This window comes from Hemitrygon akajei, chromosome 27 (genome assembly GCF_048418815.1).
Source record: "Hemitrygon akajei chromosome 27, sHemAka1.3, whole genome shotgun sequence".
NCBI classification, from domain to species: Eukaryota; Metazoa; Chordata; class Chondrichthyes; order Myliobatiformes; family Dasyatidae; genus Hemitrygon; species Hemitrygon akajei.
This window is the reverse complement of record NC_133150.1, coordinates 41,152,151-41,177,817: the sequence shown is the minus strand read 5'-3', so window position 1 is coordinate 41,177,817 and position 25,667 is coordinate 41,152,151. Positions and strand designations below refer to the sequence as shown.

General features: G+C 42.3%; 1 protein-coding gene across 2 annotated transcripts in view; it reads left to right on the top strand.

Moving 5' to 3' along the window:
• Positions 1-810: 810 nt before the first annotated feature.
• LOC140717287 (Fc receptor-like protein 5) overlaps positions 811-25,667 on the top strand; it is a 41,271-nt gene continuing 16,414 nt past the window's right edge. The window contains exons 1-5 of one of the 2 annotated variants that reach the window (XM_073030721.1): positions 811-959; positions 1,624-1,896; positions 3,018-3,338; positions 20,774-21,094; positions 22,896-23,216. In XM_073030721.1, the coding sequence (XP_072886822.1) occupies positions 1,839-1,896; positions 3,018-3,338; positions 20,774-21,094; positions 22,896-23,216 (1,021 nt within the window). In that variant the 5' untranslated portion in view covers positions 811-959; positions 1,624-1,838. Of the gene's footprint in view, positions 960-1,623; positions 1,897-3,017; positions 3,339-19,340; positions 19,417-20,773; positions 21,095-22,895; positions 23,217-25,667 lie in introns of those variants that run through there. The other variant, XM_073030722.1, reaches the window with a different exon arrangement.

Below are 25,667 nucleotides of genomic sequence, written 5' to 3'. Positions count from 1 at the left end.
AATTAGTAAAGAACATTACTAGATGTGGAGTCACAGGTAAACCAGTGTGGGGAGGGATGAGAGATTTCTGTCCTTAAAGGCCTTTCTGATCCAAATGGGATTTTGACAATCTGGTAGTTGATCATTATAATTATGGATATGTGGTTTTCAATTCCAGAAATAATAAATTAGATTTAAACACTCAATATATCCCAGCAGAAATTAAAATCACACCTGTATTTCTAGACACTAAAGCGGTTACGCTTCTAACTACACATAGAAATACCTGACAGATAGAAATATAAAATTTCCATCAGAACCAGAGGGCTCAGTTTCAGAGATCATGAGGTTTCTTTCTGCAGCTTATAAACTTGTCTGTAAGTGAGGAGGAAATCAGGACACTGGCAGCATGGAGAGAATCAGCCCTGGGTTTCTGCTCAGGACTCTGGAGTGGGAAGTGAACCCACAATGTACTGACACAGGGGAGAGAGCACTGACACAGTAACAGCACTGACTGCACTTCAGACCAAAATCATTGGCTGTGGTGTCATGGACCACATGCGGGACGCGACCTGGACCTGTTTTACCATCATGTTCAAAAATATTTGTTTGCATTAAGTTGTTGCTTTCCGCTGAAATCTGAATATGCCTCGCTCAGTTTCAGGTGCATTATGGGCAGAGAAATATGTAAGAGGAGTTGTGGGAAGAGCGGTCACAATCGATTGTTACTATGAAGCCATGTACAGCTCAGACACAAAGTATTGGTGCCATGGATGGACTCGTTAATGTTCAGTTTTAGTGGAAACAAAAGGGCAACATGGACGGAGGGGACGAGTGTCAATCACAGATAACCTCGGAACGGGGAATATTTACTGTTACTATGGAGGATCTGTACTCTGGAGATACAGGATGGCACAGCTGTGGAGTTACAACACCAGGTGCCAATCCGATATTTAATGTACATTTACAAGTATATGATGGTAGGTTTCTCAGTGATTGACTTTGTGCCTCCAATGAAATAAATGTCTCATCCATGTTTCCTCTGGGAAGGGTCAGAGCATTAGATGTCCTGGGCAGTGATGATGTGCTGATCCCAGGGTTACGTTTGTTGAATGGAGAAATACCCATCTTGTGGATGTGTCTGTAGAACAGCAATCTCCCCCTCCTCCTGCTCAGCCTCAGGACAGAGTACAAGATCTTTGTCCAGACTCTGTCCATCCCTCACTGTCTCTCACTGACCCCCATTTCAACTCTAAAGTTATCTGGAATTCATCACACACACCTGGAAGCATCTCAAATGAAATAGCTGAGACCTTTGTGGACATTTCAAAGGCCAACATAATCTGAGGTAATTGAAAGTTCAACACAGCCACTCTCCATCAGTACTGCAGTGGAAGGTCAGCCCTGGGTTTCTGCTCAGGACTCTGGAGTGGGAAGTGAACCCACAATGTACTGACACAGGGGAGAGAGCACTGACACAGTAACAGCACTGATTGCACTTCAGACCAAAATCATCGGCTGTGGTGTCATAGACGACATGTTGGATGTGACCCGGACCTGTTTTTACCATGATGTTCAAAGTTAGTTATTTGCATTAAGTTGTTTCTTTCCCCTCAAATATGAAAATGCTTTCCTCTCTTTCAGGTGCATCGTGGGCAGAGAAATATGTAAGAGGAGTTGTGGGACGAGCGATCACAATCGATTGTCACTATGAAGCCATGTACAGCTCATACACAAAGTATTGGTGCCATGGATGGACTCCACTATGTTCAGTTTTAGTGGAAACAAATGGGTGACATGGACGGAGTGGACGAGTGTCAATCACAGATAACCCGGAACGGAGAATATTTACTGTTACTATGGAGGATCTTCACCGTGGAAATACAGGATGGTACAGCTGTGGAATTAAAAAAGCAGGTTTTGATACAATGGTTTATGTACATTTACAAGTATCTGATGTGAGGTTTCTCAATGATTGACTTTGTGCCGTCAGTGAAATAAATGTCTCATCTATGTTTCCTCTGGGAAGGGTCAGTGCATTAGATGTCCTGGGGAGTGACGATGTGCTGATGCCAGGGTGAAGCTTGTAGAATGGAATAATGCCCATCTCATGAATGTTTCTGAAGAACAACAAACTACTTCTCCTCTCACTCAGCTCTGCACATATAGTAAGATCTTTGTCCAGACCCTGTCCATTCCTCAATATCTCTGCATTAATATCAGTGCCAAATGTTTCCCTCTCTACAGCAGGTCACTGAAACCAGTCACAATTTCATTTTCTCCTGACAGCCTCCAAACATATGTCTCTAAATACTCAATGGCCACTTAATTAGGACCGATTAAAAATTCACTGGCACAATCTGGCAACAAACAGGTGAAAGCACAGGGCTAAAATACCAGAGAGGCAGATGATAGGTGGAGCACAATGAGACAGAAATGGCAGCAAAACAGGTAATAATTAGAAACAGATGAGAGGGGAGTTCTCAGTAATACAGGGGCTGGAGTAGAGCAGAAGCAGAGACAGGAGCAGATGGGGCATGAACACAGACAACAGCACATGATAATACAAAACCACAGACTGACAGCTAGTTGGAAAATACACAAAGACAAAGTTCAACTGGAGGTAATGACAGACCTCTCCCATTGACAAGGCATTTTGCTCACATAATTGCTGATAAGTGGATATTTCTTGTTTTTTACACCATTCTCTGTAAACTCTTGTGAATGTTATGCATGGAAATCCCAGGACATAAACAGTTTCTGAGATAGTCAAACCTCCTCTTCTGGCACCAGTTATAATTCCAAGGTCAAAGTCACTAAGATCACATTTCCCCCACATTCTGATATTTGGTCTGAACAACAACTGAATCTCTTAACTATGTCTACATGCTTTTATGGACTGTGTTGCTGCCAGATGATAGATTAATTAGATATTTGCATTAACAAGCAGGTGAGCAGGTGTACCTAATAAAGTGTCAGAAGAGTGTTTGATTTTCAGATGTTCATTCAGTGTCTGATTGTTGAATTCCTTTCCATAGAACCTGTGTCTGTTCCTGTGCTTCGATATCCATCACCAGCAGATGTTTCACGTCTCAGGGGCTTAGTGTCACTTTCCTGTGAGTCTTCCCAGGGATCCCTTCCCATTCAGTACAGATGGTATGAAATAACCTCATCCGGACATACAAAGATCTCAGATACAAATGAACTGGCTCTATGTTGTAAATCCTTCAACCACCAGCACCATCAATATTACTGCGGAGCCTGGAATTGGTCTGGAGCAAGATCCAGTGCAATGGTGAATGTGACAGTCTTCAGCAACAGAGAGAACTGCAGTTACATGACAGAACTCTATGGCATCAGTAAGTTCTAATTTTAAGGAGGGATACATTTAAATATCTATTCTAGTTATTCTGTTACTGCTGCTCTTATACTTCTAGTGAGGGTAATGAAATTCTTTGCATTTGTAGAAACTACACATTGCAGCCTCCATTGAGTAGAAATAAAACGTTGTCAACAAGTAAGTATGTCACTTCCTCCTGGAAGATGTGGAGCAGCTCAAACATAGTTGGAATTGCACATCCGGACAAATTGAGAGTACTCCATTCATACTTCTGGCTCCTGCATTGAAAATGCTGGAATGGATGTTGAGTTGTGAGACTGTCATAAAAACAAAAGGAAGGACATAAAATTTTGCAAATATCAGGTGGGAATGACAGAAGTTCAGTAATATCAGGGGGCAGAAGTGAGTGTGGCTGCTATTATTAAGGAGAAGTTGCTCGAGGATTTTTATAAGTCACCTTGACCAGATGGACTACACCCAGGTTTCTGAATGAGGTTAGGGAAGAGATTGTGCAGATATTAGTGGCTACCTTTGAAAAATAACTAGACTCTGGAAATGTCACTCCACACTTTAAGAAGGGAGGGATGCAAAGGAAGGGAAATTGTAGACAGCACTCTAGAGTAGATGTGGAAAGATGTATCCTATGGTGGGAGAGTCTAGGACAACAGGGCACAGTCTCAGGATAGAGGCGTGCCCTTTCAAAACAGAGGTGCAGAGAAATGTCTTTAGCCAAACTGTGGTGAATTTGTTGCCACATGCAGTTGTGGAGGCCAGGTCACTGGGTGTATTTAAGGCAGAGATTGATAGGTTCCTGATTGGACATGGCATTAAAGGTTATTTAAGGCCAGGAACTGGCTGCGGTTGAGGAAGAGAAAAAAAATCTCAGCCATGGTTGAATGGCAGAGCAGACTTGATGGGCCAAATGGCCTAATTCTGCTCCTATGTCTTACATGTAGGGGGCTCAGTGTCTGTGTCCTGTGAGTCTCTCCAGGGCAGCGATCCCTTCCCTGGAGGGGAATTGTGAGCATTCCATTTATACTTCTGCCTCCTGCATTGAAGATGCTAGAATGAGTGACACTGTCATTTAAACAAAAGGAAGGACATTTGACATAGCAAAAATTTGTGTTAAGTTAGAGAACTGGGAAGCTTTCAAAAATCAACAGAAGGCAACGAGAAAAGCCACAAGGAGAGAAAAGATTAAATCTACCCAATAATATAAAAGAGAAGACCAAAAGAATTTCAGATATGTGAAGAGTAAAAGAAAAACAAGAGTGGATATCAGATCACTGGATAATGATGCTGAAGATGTAATGATGAGGGATGAAGAAATGGAGGATGAACTTATTCAGTATTTTGCATAATTTGTCAATGAAGAAGACAAGCAGGATGACAGAAATTCAGCAATGTCAGGGGGGCAGGAGTGAGTTTAATTGCTATTAGTAAGGTGAACTGCTTGGATAGCTGAGAGATCTGAAGGTAGATAAGTCAACTGGATCAGATAGACTACATGAAAGAGGATGCTGAGGAGATTGTGGAGGCATTAGTAGTGATCTTTCAAGAATTACTAGATTCTGGAATGGTTTTGTAGGACAGAACAATTGAAAATGTTCATCCACTCTTTAAGATGATGTAGGTAAATGAAAGGGAATTATAGACCAGTTAGCCTTACTTCAGTGGTTGGGAAAATATGGTTTCCTGTTGGGGAAATTTTGCCAAAAAAAATCTGCAGGAAATTTGTGAGGAAATATCATGCCGGATAGACAGAGGAGAGTCTGTTGCTTACATATTGCTTACTTGGATTTTTAGAAGGCCTTTGACAAAGTGCTACACATTGGGCTGCAAAATGAGATGAGAAGCCATATTATTACTGGTAAGATCCTAGCATCAATAGATTATCTGACAGGAGACAGAGTGTGAACAAAGAGACCATTTCTGTTTGCCTGGCAGTATCTTGTGGTTATATAAAGACTGTTTTATTATCCCCCTCAACCCTATTCTCCCCATAAACTTTGACAACTTTAAAAATCAAAAACATATCAACTCTGCTTTAAGTATATCCAATGATTTGTCCTTCACAGTAGTCTGTGAGAATGAATTCCAAAGGATCAGCACCTTCTGGTCAGGGACTCTCCCACCACAGGAAACATACTCTCCACATGCACTCCATCTAGCTTCTTGGCCCTTTACAATACGAGAGATTTTAATGAGACCCCTCCCACCACACCCACCATTCTTCTAAACTCCAGCGAGTACAGGTCCATAGCCATCAAAAACTCCTCGTACATTTACCCTTTCACTGCTGGGATCACTTTGGGGAACCTCCTCTGAACACCTTTCCAATTACAGCACACCCTTTCTGTCATGGTCCAGTTCATAAATCCGCATTCTGGTTCACAGTCAGGTCAATCTTTCCTTATTCCAGGTTTTCCACTTTTCATTTGTTCTGTTGGGTGCTCTAATTGAGGCACCTGATTCTCATTTTAGGCTGGCTACATAAATAGCTCCTGGGGTCACCTTCATTTGCTGGACTGTTCCCTTTACTTCACCTTCCTCCTGAAGCCTTTGCCTGTGTCCTGGCCTGTATTGCTGTCAAGTTCTGCTGCCAGAGCAAGACTGGAACCTTGCTGTGTCTGGATAAGGAACTGTCTATCATTGTTGGGAACTGTTTCTGTGTCCATGCCTTTGCTAGGTAGGTCTGGCTGTTCACTACTATCTTGTGTTGGGAACCATCTCTCTGTGTTCTGTGTATGAGTCCTGGCCCTGTGTCCTGCATCCTAGGAGGGGCCCTGACTCCGTGTAGAGCCCCAGCCCCAAGTCCTGTTCCTAAGGAGGGGTCCTGGCTCTGTGTTCCATGTCCCTGTGTTCCAGTTCTGCCAAGACCCCAAGCCTTGAAAAACCCAAGCCTCATCCTGTCCTGTAGCCACATTATGTCTTTGCCTAGTTCTGGGGTCCAAGCCCAAGTCAAGACCCATGTTCTGGGTCCTTGCCCAGTCTCTGGCTTGGAGTCCAAGCCCAGGCTCCTAGTTCCCAGTTCCTTGTCCTGGTCCTGCTTTCCTAGCCAAAATCCTAGCACAAGTCTGTGTTCCAGTCCCATCTCCTATTCTATGTCTTGTCCAGTTCCAAGTCCTTCATTGTCTGTGTCTTGCATTTGGGTCTGCTCGCAGTGCCCACCGTATGACACTTTTGAAGATAAGAGGCCCAATACTGTTCACCATATTCCAAGTGCAGTCGGACCAATAACTTATAAAGCTCTAGTTCTTGGATAACTCATCAACAACAGTGGTAAATGTTTTACAATCCCACCATTGTATTTAAAAGTGTGTGCATGACTATTATTAGATTTAAACACAATGATGAAATGGCCAAATTGTTATTGTTGGTCAGTGATCTAGCTGCTGAAACAAAATGCTTTGCTGAAGATGTTTTGTATCTCTGCATTTGTTCCCGTCAGCAAAGAGAACCATGGCTGTTGAGATGTTTTCCAAGAAGTGATGAGTCAATAGTGGAAGAGACCAGAATAAGCTGTCAGTGTGTAGCAACCATTGGCACTTCTCTATATTCAGTTTGGTAAGACAAAGAAAACAGAAGTTCTGACCACATCCTTCTCTGAGGGTGACCATTTCACAGATGACAGCAGTGACTGATGCGATAGTCAGCACTCATACTATACAATTTACAGAATGTCAGCACTCATGCTATACAATGTACATTCTTGGATCACCTCAACTCTTGGATTATAATAAAACCAAAAGCAACACAAAATGCTGGAGGAATTCAGAATCTATGGAAATGAATCGACGCACCACATTGTTACTTTGCATGAAAAGTCCTTCTGCATCACAGCTATTTCTTACTTTGCTACTTTCTCAGCAGCAACTTCCCCAGAACATATTTGCTTGAATTATCACCAAGGCAGATGCAGAATGATGTCCAAATCTTGGAGTGCAAGTCCATAACTCCCTAAAATTTGTAACAGGGAGATGGTAAAACAGGTGGTAAAGGGAGCTTATGGTATAGGGACAGCATTGAGCATTCAAGAATACATGTGGCAAATGGATAAAAATATGCTTAGGACACACTTGGGGCAGGTGTGCAGTTGTGTTTACTGCATAGCAGGAAGGATGTGGAAATATCGGAGTGACTGAAGAAGAGACACATCAGATTGTTGCCTGTATCAGAGGAAGGGAAAATGAAAAAACATAGCAGGAGAATTCAGCTGCTTTTCCCATTGAGTCTATTCCACCATTCCATCATGGCTGATTTATCTCCTCTCTCAACCGCATTCTCCTGCCTTCAGGAGTCAGGTGGGATCTGCAAAGCCAGAGTGGTCAACATTTCAGATTAATCAGGACACCTACAGCTGTTAATTTTTCCTTCAGATTTGAACATTTACTGTTGCTTGTGCCCAATAATATAACACATCTCAACTTTCATTTAGTCTTTGGGAATTGTTTAAATGTTTATCTTGCTAAACATAACTAAAAGCCTTTCAGATATTCACATACCACACACCACTTGGGACACTGTTTTTTGATCAAACCTCCTGCTGCCTTCTTCCTCATTTTAATTTTAGTCATTGTTTTCTGAGAACAGACAGGCCCTGGCTAGGTCTCTGTCAATAAAATGTTATGGACATTGATTATTCCGATTGGGTTCCTAACCTGTGAGTAACAAACAACACTGGACATCTGTGTAAGCAGTGTTGGTTTGGGGTCATGCATAGTTTCCAGAGCAGTGCTTGAGTAAATGTAGTCAGTGAAGATGTCGGAATCTGCTCTTCAGAGCAAACTTCTGGAGGAACTCAATGAGCCAAGAAATGTCTGTCAGTGGGGAGGGACTTGACAAAGCTTTGGGTCAAGAATTTGCGGGAAGACAGAGTGGAGAGGGAGAGGTCTGAGACTGAATTCTCTTGGTATTTAAAGGGTGATAAAGTGGAGCCAGTTTGGGGGGAGAATACTTCCAGCTGGAGAAATCTCCTGGAGGCTGTTAAGCAGAAATATCAGGTCTCCCATTGTTGGAATCTGATCTCTCACTGCAGGGTTTTGATGTTATGATCTTGAAATCAATGTCTTTCCTGGGCCATTTCATTGGGGCAATTAGGAAAGAATATTATGAGATCTGGAGTCAAAGGTAAACCTTGGTGGGTAGGGATGAGAGTTTTTTGTCTCATCCATGTTTCTTCTGAGAAGGGTCTGTGCATTAGATGTCCTGGGGAGTGATGACAGGGTTAAGTTTGTTGAACATAGAAATGCCCATCTCGTGGATGTGTCTGAAGAACATCAAACTCCTTCTCTTACTCAGCCTCAGCGTGGATTACCAGAACTTCTTGCAAATTCAGTGCCAAATGCTTCTGCAAGTCACTAGACCCAGTCTCAATTTCATTTCCTTCTGAAAGGCACCAAACAGATGATGGATTACTCACAAGTTTCTGCCTTTAAACACTCAATGGCCACTTAATCAGCTTTCAGGTCAGGAACCCTCCTCAGATCTGGGTTAAAAGCAGAAGAGCGTCAGTTTACAAAGCAGATCTGGTGTGAGGAGTGATGTGTAGGATAAAAGACTATGCAGTTCATTCCCAGGTTATGAATTCCTGACTTAAGGATACTTCTACATATGAACAAGCTTCTGTAATGTTACTTAATTTTAAACTCCAGTGTACAGATTTGGGTACACAAGAGTTTTATATGGTTTCTGATGGTATGGCCTCCACAGAGCCATGATCTCAACATCACTGAGGCTGTCTGGGATTACCTGGAAAATCAGAAACAAGTGTGGCAGCCAAAGTCTGGAGAAGAACTGTGGCAATCTACCAGACAAATTTCGGGTAGGTTTTCTTTAAAAGCATCTTGGCTTTACAGAATATTTTTACATATGCCTATAGCTTTTGCACAGTACCATATGTAAATAAGTTTGCATGTGATACAAAGATTGTTTTAAGTTACAACAGGGTAAAGACAGGATGCAGTGCTGGGTGGAGAAGTGATTGATGAAGTTTAACACTGAAAAATGCGATGTGATACACTTTGGAGGTTCGAGCCTGAAGGCTGGTTAATAGTAGGTTTCTGAGCAATATGGACGTACAGAATGATATTGGTCTCCAAGTCTGTAGATTCTTCAAAGTTGCTGCACAAGTTGTAAAGGTGTTAAAGCAAGTGTATGATGTGCTGGACCTTACTTGTTGACAGATCGAGTTCAAGAGCCACAAGGTAATGTTACATTCTATAAAACTCTGGTTCAATCACACTTGGAGAATTTAGTTCAGTTCTGATTGCCTGTTTGTTGGAAGCTTGCTGAAGTTGTAGAGAGGGTGCAGTGGAGGTTTACCAAGATTCTGACTGGATCAGAGAATATGTCTTCGGTCGAAAAGCAAGTGTTGAGTGAGCCAGTGATTTTTCTCTTCAGAGAAAAGGAGGGTGAGAGGTAACTTGGTAGAGTGATGTAGAAGAGGTGTATAAGGCATAGATTGAGTGGACAAGCAGCACTTCTTTCTCATGGTGACAATGACCCATACAGAGGACCTCTGTTTAAAATGAGTGGAGGAAAGTTTAGGGGAGATGTAAGAGTTATGTCTTTTTCACACAGAGTGCTGAGTTCCAGGGACGCACTGCTGGCAAGGTGACAGAGGCTGATCCAATATGGATATTCAGAGGCTCTTAGATCAACACATACATTTATGTCTGGAAACAGACTGTCACAGGCTTTGTAGGATGGAAGGTTTAGATTCATTATCGAGTATCGATTAGCACAACATTGTGGGCTGAAGTGCCTGAACTGTGCTGTGCTGTTCCATGTTCCACGTTCCAGAACTAGATGGCGCAGCCTCAAAGTTGAGGGGTGACCCTTTGAACAGATGAAAGGAAGAATATTTTTTAGCTGCCTTCTTCTTCATTTTAGTTTTAGTCATTGTTTTCTGAGAACAGACAGGCCCTGGCTTGGTCTCTGTCAATAAAATGTTATGGACTTTCATTCCTCTGATTGGGTTCCTAACCTGTGAGGAACAAACAACACTGGACATCTGCGTAAGCAGTGTTGGTTTGGGGTCATGCATAGTTTCCAGACCAGTGCTTGAGTAAATGTAGTCAGTGAAGATGTCGGAATCTGGTGTTCAGTGCAAATTTCTGGAGGAACTCAATGAGTCAAAAGTGTCTGTCAGTGGGGAGGGACTTGACAAAGCTTTGGGTCAAGAATCTGCAGGAAGTCAGAGTGGAGAGGGAGAGGCCTGAGACTGAATTCTGTCGGTAGTTGGAAACTGAGGATTGGTGAAGCATGGCAAGCAAATGGAATGAGGAGGAAAATTGTTGGAGTTTGGAGCTTGGTGATTGGTGGAAGAAGATAATGAGAAAAGGGTGATAAAGTGGAGCCAGTTTGGGGGGAGAATACGTCCAACTGGAGAAATCTCCTGGAGGCTGTTAAGCAGAAATATCAGGTCTCCCATTGTTGGAATCTGATCTCACACTGCAGGGATCACTATGACTTTTGATGTTATTGTCTTGAAATCGGTGTCTTTCCTGGGTCATTTTCAGTGGGGCAATTAGGAAAGAATATTATGAGATCTGGAGTCAAAGGTAAACCTTGGTGGGTAGGGATGAGAGATTTCTGTCTCATCCATGTTTCTTCTGAGAAGGGTCTGTGCATTAGATGTCCTGGGGAGTGATGACAGGGTTAAGTTTGTTGAACATAGAAATGCCCATCTCGTGGATGTGTCTGAAGAACATCAAACTCCTTCTCTTACTCAGCCTCAGCGTGGATTACCAGAACTTCTTGCAAATTCAGTGCCAAATGCTTCTGCAAGTCACTAAACCCAGTCTCAATTTCATTTCCTTCTGAAAGGCACCAAACAGATGATGGATTACTCACAAGTTTCTGCCTTTAAACACTCAATGGCCACTTAATCAGCTTTCAGGTCAGGAACGCTCTTCAGATCTGGGTTAAAAGCAGAATAGTGTCAGTTTACAAAGCAGATCTGGTGGGAGGAGTGATGTGTAGGATAAAAGACTATGCAGTTCATTTCCCAGGTTGTGAATTCCTGGCTTAAGGATACTTCTACATATGAACAAGCTTCTGTAATGTTACTTAATTTTAAACTCCAGTGTACAGATTTAGGCACACAAGAGTCTTATATGGTTTCTGATGGTATGGCCTCCAAAGAGCCATGATAGACAATAGGTGCAGAAGTAGACCATTTGGCCCTTCGAGCCTGCACCGCCATTTTGAGATCATGGTTGATCAACTACCATCAATACCCGGTTCCTGCCTTGTCCCCATATCCCTTGATTCCCCTATCCATAAGATACTTATCTGGCTCTTTCTTGAAAGCATCCAGGGAACTGGCCTCCACTACCTTCTGAGGCAGTGCATTCGAGACCTCCACAACTCTCTGGGAGAAGAAGTTTTTCCTTAACTCTGTCCTAAATGACCTACCTCTTATTCTCTAACCATGCCCTCTGGTACTGGACTCTCCCAGCATCTGGAACATATTTCCTGCCTCTATCTTGTCCAATCCCTTAATAATCTTATATGTTTCAATCAGATCCCCTCTCAATCTCCTTAATTCGAGCGTGTACAAGCCCAGTCTCTCTAACCTCTCTGCGTAAGACAGTCCAGACATCCCAGGAATTAACCTCGTGAATCTACGCTGCACTTCCTCTACAGCCAGGATGTCCTTCCTTAACGCTGGAGATGAAAACTGTACACAATACTCCAGGTGTGGTCTCACCATGGCTCTGTACAAATGCAAGAGGATTTCCTTGCTCTTGCTCTTTCTTGATCTCAACATCACTGAGGCTGTCTGGGATTACTTGGAAAATCAGAAACAAGTGTGGCAGCCAAAGTCTGGAGAAGAACTGTGGCAATCTACCAGACAAATTTCTGGTAGGTTTTCCTTGAAAGCATCTTGGCTTTACAGAATATTTTTACATATGCCTATAGCTTTTGCACAGTACCATATGTAAATAAGTTTGCATGTGATACAAAGATTGTTTTAAGTTACAACAGGGTAAAGACAGGATGCAGTGCTGGGTGGAGAAGTGATTGATGAAGTTTAACACAGAAAAATGTGATGTGATGTGATACACTTTGGAGGATCGAGCCTGAAGGCTGGTTAATAGTAGGTTTCTGAGCAATATGGAGGTACAGAATGATATTGGTCTCCAAGTCTGTAGATTCTTCAAAGTTGCTGCACAAGTTGTAAAGGTGTTAAAGCAAGTGTATGATGTGCTGGACCTTACTTGTTGACAGATCAAGTTCAAGAGCCACAAGGTAATGTTACATTCTATAAAACTCTGGTTCAATCACACTTGGAGAATTTAGTTCAGTTCTGATTGCCTGTTTGTTGGAAGCTTGCTGAAGCTGTAGAGAGGGTGCAGTGGAGGTTTACCAAGATTCTGACTGGATCAGAGAATATGTCTTCGGTCGAAAAGCAAGTGTTGAGTGAGCCAGTGATTTTTCTCTTCAGAGAAAAGGAGGGTGAGAGGTAACTTGGTAGAGTGATGTAGAAGAGGTGTATAAGGCATAGATTGAGTGGACAAGCAGCACTTCTTTCTCATGGTGACAATGACCCATACAGAGGACCTCTGTTTAAAATGAGCGGAGGAAAGTTTAGGGGAGATGTAAGAGTTATGTATTTTTCACACAGAGTGCTGAGTTCCAGGGACGCACTGTTGGCAAGGTGGCAGAGGCTGATCCAATATGGATATTCAGAGGCTCTTAGATCAACACATACATTTATGTCTGGAAACAGACTGTCACAGGCTTTGTAGGATGGAAGGTTTAGATTCATCATCGAGTATCGATTGGCACAACATTGTGGGCTGAAGTGCCTGAACTGTGCTGTGCTGTTCTGTGTTCCAGAACTAGATGGCGCAGCCTCAAAGTTGAGGGGTGACCCTTTGAACAGATGTAAGGAAGAATATTTTTTAGCCAGACAGTGGTAGGTTTGTGAAATGCTCTGCTACAGACTGTGGTGGGGGCAAGTCTGTGGGTATACTTAAGGTGGAAGTTGAGAGTTTTCTGATCGGTCAGGGCATCAAAGGAAGTGGCGAGGGCAGGTGTGTGGGGTTGGGTGGGATCTGGGATTAGCCATGATGGAATGGTGGAGCAGACTCTATGAACTGAATGGCCTAATTCTGCTCCTATGTCTTATGGTCTATTATATATTAATTTTTTTAATTGTATCTGCACAGTTTGTCTTCCTTTGCACATCGTCTGTTTCTCCATACTTGTGTGTCCTGTTTCATTGATTCTGTTGCATTTCTTTGTCCTACTCTGAATGTCTGCAACAAGATGAATGTCGGTGGAAGATAGATCTGGTGACATTAACATACTTTGAAAATAAATCAACAAAGTACATTTTGAACTTTGATCACGTGCATGACCACTGGTCTTTTGTAACAGATTTTGTAGAAATGGAGTGAGAAAGAGACTGAAGCATGAACATTTCCAGTCACTGTACAAAGGTCTTAAAGGAGAACGAGCAATGGAAATAAAAGTTGGGTGCTGAATAAACTGAGTGAGCTGCAAATAATTGCATCTTGCATTGGTCATCAGGGTGTGAATCTGCAAATAGGAGGTGTAACTTTTCTCAGTACTGATCTGTGACTGTAATCCATGAGTGTACAATGAAGGGTCGTAAATTATTGTCATTATATTCAGTGTAGTATATGGTGACATGTATGTACTCTACTTTGATAATCAACTTAATCTGAATTTTGAACTTTGAAATGCCTCACTGACAAGGAGGAATATGACACAATGTCCTTCACCTGCTGTGTGAGAATGTGAAGCATTAACACCAGACTCTGTTTGGAGCTTGTTACATCTTCAGGTCAGTGTCACTTGATAGTAAACACAAAGAACACTGAAGATGCTGTGGTGAAATCAGCACCTACAAACAAGCTGGATGAACTCAGCTGGTCGGGCAGAATCCGTTGAAATGAGCAGTCAACCTTTCGGGCCGAGACCCTTCATCAGGACTGAAGAAGAGGGGGCAGGGGCCCTATAAAGAAGGTGGGGGGAGGGTGGAAGGTGTCAGGTGAAAAATCAATAAGAGGAAAGATCAAGGGGTGGGGGAGGGAAAGCAGGAATGGGATAGGCCAGAGTGGTGAAGAAGGTATGTAAGAGGAAAGCACTGTGGGTAGTAGAAGGTGGCAGAATCATGAGAGAGGTGATAGGCAGCTAGAAGAGGAGGCAGAGTGAAAGTGGGATGGTGGAAGGGAGAGGGAGGGAATTACTGGAAGTCATCAATGATGCCCTCACCTACATCTCCTCCATTTCCCGCACTTCGGCCCTCACTCCATCTTCCCATCACCACAACAGAGACCGTGTTCCCCTTGTCCTCACCTACCACCTCACCTGCCTCCAGATCCGGCATGTTATCCTACGCAACTTCCGCCACCTTCAACAGGACCCTACCACTAAGGACATCGTTCCCTCTCTACCCCTCTCTGCTTTTCGCAGGGATTGTTCCCTCCACGACTGCCTGGTCCACACGTCCCACCCCACAGATCTCCCACCTGGTATTTATCCATGTAAGCGCAAGTGCTACACCTGTCCCTACACCTCCTCTCTTATCACCATTCAGTGCCCCAAACTGTCCTTCCAGGTGAGACAACACTTCACTTGTGAGTCTGTTGGGGTCAACTATTACATCCGGTGCTCCCGGTGCGGCCTCCTCTACATCACCGAGACCCGATGCAGATTGGGGGACCGCTTCATCGAGCACCTCCACTCCATCTGCCACAACAGAAAGGATCTCCCGGTTGCCACCCACTTCAACTCTGCTTTCCATTCCCATTCGGATATGTCCATACTCGGCCTCCTCTACTGCCATGATGAGGCTAAACTCAGGTTGGAGGAGAAACGCCTCATACCGTATGGGTAGCCTCCAGCCCCTTGGTATGAACATCGAACTCTCCAACTTCTGGTAATTCCCTCCCTCTCCCTTCCACCATCCCACTTTCACTCTGCCTCCTCTTCTAGCTGCCTATCACCTCGCTCATGATTTTGCTGCCTTCTACTACCCATAGTGCTTTCCCCTTACATTCCTCCTTCACCTCTCCGGCCTATCCCATCCCTGCTTCCCCTTCCCCACCCCTTGATCTTTCCTCTGATTGGTTTTTCACCTGGAACCTTCCCCCTTCCCCCCACCTTCTTTATAGAGCCCCTGCTCCCTCCTTCTTCAGTCCTGACGAAGGGTCTTGGCCCAAAACATTGACTGCTCGTTTCCATGGATGCTGCCTGACCTGCTGAGTTCACCCAGTGTTACCTGATGGTGTTGATTATCCGGGGATAACTCCAGCTGCACTGGTCCGACTTGTAAATCTCAATATGTTCATCCTGAGCTTGCTAATGGTCTGAGAAAACAGACTTGTTTAGTTTTTTTCTGCTGCAAAAATGACATTTCACATCAGAAGACAGTGAGAGTAACCAGATTCTGATTCTGAAGGGGACCTTTTCCCTTTCCAAGAACGTCCCAAAACAATTCACTTATTGGATGGTTGGAACTTGTGTTCCCTTTACTTCTCTTACAAAACAGAATTTAGGGAAAAACCAGTAGATGCCTCATGGAAACTAAATGTTCCATCCTCTTCCTGCGCTGCTCCATGTTTTAAGATCGTAAGACCAGAAGACCGGTAAGACAAAATGACATAGGAATAGAATTAGGCCATTCAGCCCATTCAGTCTGCTCTGCCATGCTATGATGGCTGTTTTATTACCACCCTCAACCACATTTAGCTCGTAATTTTTGATACCCTTACTAATCAAAAACCTATCAAACTCCATTTTAAATAGACCCAAAGACTTGGCCTCCACAGTCATCTGTGGAGATGAATTCCACAGATTCAGTATCCTCTGATTAAAGACATTCCTTTTCATCTCTGTTTTAAAGGGATGTCTTTCTATTCTCAGACTGTGCCCTCTGCTCTGGGACTCCCCCATTACAGGAACATCCTCTCCACATACATGCCATCCAGGTTTTGGGCCTTCACTATTGAAGGGGTTTCAATGACAACTCCCCTCATTCTTCTAAACTCCAATGAGTACAAGCCCAGACCATCAAACACTCCTCATAACATAACACTTTTATTCACGTGAAGTTCTGCAATTATAGTACATCCTTTTATAGATAGAAGCCAAAATTATTCACCATATTCCAAGTTTGGTCTGACTAATGCTTTATAAAACTTCAGTTCTTGGATATAATCTCAATAACCAAATAGAAAACGTTTTAAGATCCTACCATTGCATCTACAGTTATGCACAGCAGTGGGATTAATATTTAACATAATAGTTAAAGGCCTTTTCAATTTTCTTCACCAAATTGTTACTGTTATTTAGTAATCTAGTTGCTGAAACAGAAACACTTTGCTGAAAATGTATCTCAGCACTTGTTCTCATCAGCATATTGAACCACGTTTGTTGAGAAGTTTTCCAAGAAGAGATGGGGCAATGCAGGAAGAGGCCAGAACTGTCACAACCACAAATTCAGCATCGCAACAGATACGGCAGTTGTGCTCATGAATATGCACATGTCTGTTAATTATTACTTCAATGTGATGGTATTTCAGTCCATTCTTTTCGTTGTGTTGCTTGCTAAGAAGTGAGCAAAGCACAGCAATGTTTCATTGCCTGCTTGCATTTGGCCTAGCTTGAGAAATAGGACTGTTGAGTCAACTGACTCTGAAGACTAGCAGTTTTCATTTCATATTTAGTTATTCCTTTCAGCACGGTGTTGTCTTCATTTCAATTTGAGAGTTTCAGTGAACAGCCCTGTTTGGCTTAGTATTTATTGGTTTATTCCTCTATCGCTGTTTGCATAAAGGTCTGTGAACTATCGACTGGCTTCAGTATCTTTCACTCCTCACATGGGCCATATCTGAACATGGTGACGGGAATGATCTCTCAATGTGTAGCACCTGTTGTTACTTCTCTATATTCTGTTTGGTAAGACAAATAAAGAAAACAGAAGTTCTGATCACATCCTTCACTGAGGGTGAACATTACACAGATGACAGCAGTGACTGATGAAATAGTCAGCACTCATATTGTACAATGTACAGAATTTAAGCAAACACACATTCAAGGTTAACATATTGCACTGTTTATCTCTCAAACAAACCCAACGTAACAAAAGCTCACCGTGTGTACTGAATTAATTTATCGTTTATTTACTTATCAATGTGAAATTAAGTGTTTATAAACAATTGCAAAGTCAGCAAATAAAATTATAAAATTCAGGAAAATGTAAATCAGCCACATTCTTGCATCAGCACAACCCTCACACGACAATGAAATCAAAGGTAACACACAGAAAATGCTGGAGGAACTCAGCAGCTCAGGCAGCATCTATGGAAATGAACAGATAGTCACGGTTTCATACATCTACAGCTAATTTCGCGATACACAGTATGCCGGTGATATGAAACCTGATTTTGATGCTGATTCTCTATTACTTCTCCAATATGTGTGACATGTGAGAATTGTTATCCCCTGTACTGAAACTCTCCTCAGACTTCATCTGCCCCAGGGAATCAGACAGCATGAATCTGGATAGATCACACTTTCCATAACATTGAAAGATCTAACCAGGTAAACAGAGATATTGTGAAGCTAGCTACTGAGAAAGTGAGCAAAGGTGTGTAGTTTCAGGGGTCAGGGAGACCATGGGAGTGAGATAGGAAGGATAGAAATATTCTCTCCTTTGACCAGTGTGAACTGTCCATTTACTGTGCTCTATTATTCTGTGGGAATTAGAAACACCAGGGGTTGTCTACTCACACAGATCATTTACTGTCAAACGGAGTTGATTTGCTTTAAGAATGGATCTGATATGGATTTTACACCATTGTGAATGTGTAAATCCATTCAGAAGGTTTCCTCTCAAATCTAACTGCGGCAAAGTGAAATCCCATCAGAGGTCACAAAATTGCAATGACAGTTGGAATAGAATTCAGAATAGGTGAGCTTTTGAGGATCAAAGAGAAGAGAGAATGAAACCAACTATATTTGCAGAGTTTGCAGGAGAAGCCCCTTCTACACCTCACTTATTTCCCACTTTGCTCCCTGCTCAGTAGCAAGTTCCCAAAAATTATCGCAACACAGGCAAAAAGCTGGTGGAACTCAGACGACCAGGCAGAATCTACAGAAAAGAGTCAACAATCAACCTTTCAGGCTGAGATGCTTCATCAGGACTCATGTCATGTCTTCCTCATGTCGCGTTTGATTAAATTATCATCAAGGCAGGTCCACAAAGATGTACAAATCTTGGATTGCAAGTCCATAACTCCCTGAGATTTAGAACAAACAGGGATGGTAAAGTAGGTGTTAAAGAGGGCTTCTGGCATAGGATGAGCAATGAGCATTCAAGAATTCATGTTGCAGAAGAGATTCACAAGATTGGTGTCTGTATTAGAAGCCCATAAGACCCAAAAGGCATTGAAGAAGAATTAGGCCTTCTCAACCCCATTCTCCTGCTTTACCCCGTAACCCTTGACACCTTTACAAATCAAGAACCTATCAACCTCATGTACTCTGAGGCTGTGCTATCTGGTTGTAAACTCACTTACTGCAGGAAATATTCTCTCCACATCCACTCACTTGAGGCCTTTCAATATTCAATAGGTTTCTTCAAGTTTCTGTCTCATTATTCTAAACTCCAGTGAGTATATTTTAAGTCAAGGAAAAAATAAAACTTCTGGAGTCATTTTCATAGAAAATGAATCATGTGGGATCTGTGGAGGCAGAGTGGTCAACATTTCAGATTAATCTCCTGTTTCAGGACACCTCCAGCTATTTACTGTTCATTCAGATTAGAACATCTACTGTAGCTTGTGTCAAATATTTCAACTCTTCTCACCATTTCGTTCAGTCTTTAGGAATTGTTTAAGTATTTGTCTTGATAAATGTAGCCAAAAGCTTTCCAGATTCTCATGTACCTCACACCGGTTGCGTCACCCTTGGTTTTTTGATCAAACTTCCTGCTGCCTTCTTCCTCATTTTTATTTAATATTTATTTCTCTCTGAGGACAGACAGGTCCTGGCTGGGTCTCTGTGAATAAAAAAAATGTGGACTTCGATTTTCCTGATTGGTTTCCTACCCGGTAAGTGACAAATTTTGCTGGACATTTGCATAATCAGTGTTGGTTTGGGGGTCGTACACCATTTGCAGAACAGTACATGAATACCCATAGACACAAAAGAGATGAGAAATTGGAGTTCAGAGTGCACCCTGGAGGAACTCAACGGCTGAAGCAGCATCTGTTAGGGGAGGGGAATTGGCTACAGTTTGGTCTGCGACTCTGCCTCAAGTGTGAGTGGAGAGGGAGACAGTGTAAGTAGGAGAGGGGGAAGTGTGAGACTGGATCCACTAGGGGTTCAGGGACTTAGGAGGAGTGAAGCATGACAGGAAACTGGAATGGGGAGGAAAAGGGGTGGACTTTGGAGATGCATAAGAGGAGGAAGCAGATAAGAAGAAAAAGGATATAGTGTGGAGTCAGGTGAGGGAAGAATATATATATCCTGCTGATGGAATCTAGAGGCTGTTAAGTGAGAACATCAGGTTTATTGGAAACTGATCTCACTTTGCAGGGATCACTACGTAAATGGACTTTATTCTCTTGATATCAATGTCTTTCCTGGGCCATTCCAGTGGGGCAATTAGTAAAGAACATTACTAGATGTGGAGTCACAGGTAAACCAGGGTGGGGAGGGATGAGAGATTTCTGTCCTTAAAGGCCTTTCTGATCCAGATGGGATTTTAACAATCTGGTAGTTGATCACTATCATTATGGATATGTGGTTTTTAATTCCAGAAATAATAAATTAGATTTAAACACACAATATATCCCAGCAGAAATTGAAATCACACCTGGATTTCTAGACACTAAAGTGGTAACGATCACTGTTGCACCACCTTCTAAGTACCCATAGAAATACCTGACAGATAGAAATATAAAATTTCCATCAGAACCAGAGGGCTCAGTTTCAGAGTTCATGAGGAGTTTCTTTCTGCAGCTTATAAACTTGTAAGTGAGGAGGAAGTCAGGACATTGGCATCATGGAGAGAACTGAACCATACCCTCACAAATCTCCATGTAGAGTAGCGCTATCTATCCCAAATAAATTGCCTGGGATATTTGTGGACATTTGAAAGTGCAGCATGATCTGAGGTAATTTATAATTCAATGTTGCAGCTCTCCCTCAGTACTGTACTGGATGGTTAACCCTGGTTTCTGCTCAGGACTCTGGAGTGGGAAGTGAACCCACAATGTAGTGACACAGGGGAGAGAGCACTGACACAGTAACAGCACTGACTGCACTGCAGACCAAAATCATTGGCTGTGGTGTCATGGATGACATGTTGGACGTGACCTGGACCTGTTTTTACCGTGATGTTCAAAGTTAGTTGTTTGCATTAAGTTGTTCTTTCCCCCTCAAATCTGAAAATGTCTCCCTCAGTTTCAGGTGCATTGTGGGCAGAGAAATATGTAAGAGGAGTTGTGGGAAGAGCGATCACAATCGATTGTCACTATGAAGCAAAGTACCACTCACACACAAAGTATTGGTGCCATGGATGGACTCGTTACTGTTCAGTTTTAGTGAAAACAAATGGGCAACACGGACGGAGTGGACAAGTGTCAATCACAGATAACCCGGAACGGGGAATATTTACTGTTACTATGAAGAATCCTCACTCTGGAGATACAGGATGGTACAGCTGTGGAATTACAACAACAGGTCTCGATCCAATGTTAAACGTACACTTAGAAGTATCTGAAGGTAGGTTTCTCAGTGATTGACTTTGTGCCTTCAGTAAAATAAATGTCTCATCCGTGTTTCCTCTGGGAAGGGTCAGTGCATTAGATGTCCAGAGCAGTGACACTGTGCTGATGCGAGGGTGAAGCTTGTAGAATGGAATAATGCCCATCTCATGAATGTTTCTGAAGAACAACAAACTACTTCTCCTCTCGCTCAGCTCTGCACATATAGTAAGATCTTTGTCCAGACCCTGTCCATCCCTCAATATCTCTGCATTAATATCAGTGCCAAATGTTTCCCTCTCTACAGCAGGTCACTGAAACCAGTCACAATTTCATTTTCTCCTGACAGCCTCCAAACATATGTCTCTAAATATTCAATGGCCACTTAATTAGGACCGATTAAAAATTCACTGGCACAATCTGGCAACAGGTGCCGATCCCAGGTTCGAGCTTGTTGAATGGAGAAATGCCCATTTCATGGATGTGTCCGAAGAACAGCAATCTCCTCCTCCTCCTGATCAGCCTCTGCACAGATTACAAGATCTTTGTCCAGACCCTGCCCATCCCTCACTATCTCTGCATTAATATCAGTGCCAAATGTTTCCCTCTCTACAGCAGGTCACTGAAACCAGTCACAATTTCATTTTCTCCTGACAGCCTCCAAACATATGTCTCTAAATACTCAATGGCCACGTAATTAGGACCCTCCTCTGCCTAATAAAGTGGCCACTGAGTTTATCGTTATGGTCTTCTGCTGCTATGGCCGATTCATTTCAAGGTTCAATGTGTTGTGTATCCAGATGCTCTTCTGCACACCATTGACATAAAACGTGGTTATCTGTATTTTTATCATCTTTCTGTCAGCTTGAACCAGTCTGGCCATTCATCTCTGACCTTGTCAGGGCACTGGAGAAGGGATCCATTTGCACATCTAGCACCGTGCACACAGAGATATTAATTGAGTATAAATCCCAAGGTACAAACAAAGTCAGTGTCAAAGTTCAGGCAGAGACCAACACATCCAGATAAATCCAAAAACCAGAATCGGGAAACAGGCAGGGTCGATAGTCAGACAGACAGAGTACAGATATGAATACTGGAAAGGCTCAGGAAAATTCACTGGCACAATCTGGCAACAAACAGGTGACAACACAGGGTTAAAATACACTGAGCAATAAGCAGAGAGGCAGATGATAGGTGGAGCACAATGAGACAGAAGTGGCAGCAAAACAGGTAATAATAAAAAACAGATGAGAGGGGAGTTCTCAGTAATACAGGGGCTGGAGTAGAGCAGGAGCGGGGACAGGAGCACATGGGGCATGAACACAAACAACCGCACATGACAATACAAAACCAGAGACCGACCGCTAGTAGGAAAACACACAAAGAGACAAAGTTCAACTGGAGGTATTGACAGATCTCTCTCATTGACAAGGCATTTTGCTCACATAATTGCTGATCACTGGATATTTCTTGTTTTTCACCATTGTCTGTAAACTCTAGTGACTGTTGTGCATGAAAATCCCAGCACATCAACAGTTTTTGAGATACTCAAACCTCCCCTTCTGGCACCAACTATGATTCCATGGTGAAAGCCACTAAGATCACATTTCCTCCCCATTCTGATGTTTGACCTGAATAACAACTGATCCTCTTAACTACGTCTTCGTGCTTTTATGGACTGTGTTGTTGCCAGATGATAGATTAATTTGATATTTGCATTAACAAGCAGGTGAACAGGAGTACCTAATAAAGTGGCAGAAAAGTGTTTGATTTTCAGATGTTCATTCAGTATCTGATTGTTGAATTCCTTTCCACAGAACCCGTGTCTGTTCCTGTGCTTCGATATCCATCACCAGCAAATATTTCAGGTCTCAGGGGCTTAGTGTCACTTTCCTGTGAGTCTTCCCAGGGATCCCTTCCCATTCAGTACAAATGGTATGAACAAACCTCATCTGGATATACAAAGATCTCAGATACAAATGAACTGAATCTATGCTGTAAATCTTTCAACCATCAGCACCAACAATATTACTGCAGTGCCTCGAATTGGCTTGGAGCAAGATCCAGTGCAATGGTTAATGTGACAGTTTTCAACAACGGAGAGATCTGCAGTTATGTGACAGAAATCAATGGCACCAGTAAGTTCTAATTTTAAGTGGGGATACATTTAAATATTTATTCTCGATACTCTTTTACATGTGCTCTTACACTTCTAGTGAGGGTAATGAATTTCTTTGCATTTGTAGAAACTACATATTGCAGCCTCCATGGGGTAGAAATAAAATGTTGTCAACAGTTAAGTCTGTCATTTCCTCCTGGAAGATGTGGAGCAGCTCAAACATATTTGGTCTACCACATCTAGACAAATTGAGAGCATTCCATTCATACTTCTGGCTTCAGATTTGAAAAAGCTAGAAGAGATGTTAAGTTGTGAGACATTGACACTGTCATAAAAACAAAAGGAAGGACATGAAATATATCTAATATATGGTGGGAATGACAGAAATTCGGCAATGTCAGGGGGAAGATGTGAGTGTAGTTACTTTTACTAAGGAGAAGGTGCTCGGGGTGGTCAATAAGTCACCTGGATCAGATGGACTACACCCAGGTTTCAGGAAGAGGTAAGTGAAGAGATTGTGCAGGCATTAGTGGTTATCTTTGAAAAATAACCAGACTCTGGAAATGTCACTCCATACTTTAAGAAGGGAGGGAGGCAAAGGAAGGGAAATTGTAGACAACACTCCAGATTAGATGTGGAAAAGATGTTTCCCATGGTGGGGGTGTTGAGAACAGGAGGGCACAGCCTCAGGATAGAGAGAAGTCCTTTCAAAACAGAGATGCAGAGAAATTTCTTTATCCAAAGGGTGGTGAATTTGTGGAATTTGTTGCCACATGCAGCTGTGGAGGCCAGGTCGCTGGGTGCATTTAGAGCAGAGAGTGATAGGTTCTTGACTGAACATGTCATCAAAGGTTACGAGGAGAAGGCTGCGAGCTGGGTTTGAGGAGGAGATTTAAAAAAAAAGGATCAGCCATGATTGAATGGTGGAGCAGACTCGCTGGGCCAGGTGGCCTAATACTGCTCCTTTGTCTTATGGCCTTTCATTGAGACATATACAATATGTTGTTTACTAATAAATTTAATTTTCTCTTCTGAGAATGATACAACAATCTGATCAACATAAAATAAGAATTAATTGAAATTGAGTATATTTGCAAACAATAATCAAAGGCCTTGAAGTTGATTGAACAATAAAATTAAAAGTTGGGCATTGAACAAAATGAGTGTTTGCAGCTTGATGCAGCTTGCAATGGTCAGTGGGGTGTGAATCTGTAAATAGAAGTTGCTACTTTTCTCAGAGTTGACATGTAACTGTAATCTGTGGATGTACATTTAGCCTCGGAGCATGAAGGGAGATATTTGCAAATGTGAGAGTCATCACTGCATGATAGGAAGTTAGAATTATTAGAAGATTCTTTGTAGTCAGATAATGTGATGTCGCATAATTTTTTCATACAGTGGATGAGGAAAAGAAGAAATAAATCCAAAGACCACATTTATATGAATAAATGTGGCAGGTCACTATTACCTAAGTTTCAACATTGATTAAGCTTAAGTTTCAACTATCCACACACCAGTTTTAAGCTTATTTTAGTTGTATATCTTTCACCATTGATCAATATGTCATTTTCTTTAATAAATATGATACAGAGGATTCACCTTTTATTGTGACAAGTTTCAGTAACAGACAGACTGTAGTTTCAAGATCAGGCTCCTGAATCAGCATGGATAACTTCACTCTCTCAACACAGAACTGATTACTGCACACAATTTATGGGTTCACTTTTGAGGACTCTACAACTCATGTCCTCAGTATTTATTTATTTGGAGATTCAGCACAGAACAGACTCTTTCAGCCCAATGAGCAACATCGCACAGTAACCCATCTATTTAACCCAGCCTAATTCCAGCACAGTCTTCACTGATTTGATTTGACACAAGAAGATGCATTTTGCTGTATGTTTCGATATCTCGGGGGCTCAGTGTCTATGCCCTGAGTCTCTCTCCAGGGATCCCTTCGCTGGAGGGAAATTGAGAGCATTCCATTCATACTTCTGACTCCTGCATTGAAGACGCTGGAATGGGTGTTGAGTTGTGAGACAGTGACACTGTCATAAAAACAAAAGGAAAGACATATAAATTAGAGAATTGGGAAGTTTTTGAAAAAAAAACAGCAGAAGGTAGAAAGAAAAACCATAAGGACAGAAAAGTTTAAATATGAATGAAAAATTGCCAATAATATAAAAGAGAAGACAAAAAGAATTTCAGATATATGAAGAGTAAAAGAAAAGCAAGAATAGATATCAGATCACTGGGTAATGATACAGAAGAGGTAATAATGAGGGACAAAGAAATGGAGGACAAACCTATTCAGTATTTTGCATAATTTGTCACTGAGGAAGGCACAAGCTGTGTGACAAAAATTCAGCAAAGTCAGGGGGCAGAAGTGAGTGTAGTTGCTGTTATTAAGGTGAGGTGCTTGGGTAGCTGAGAGGTCTGAAGGTAGATAAGTCTCCTGGATCAGATAGTC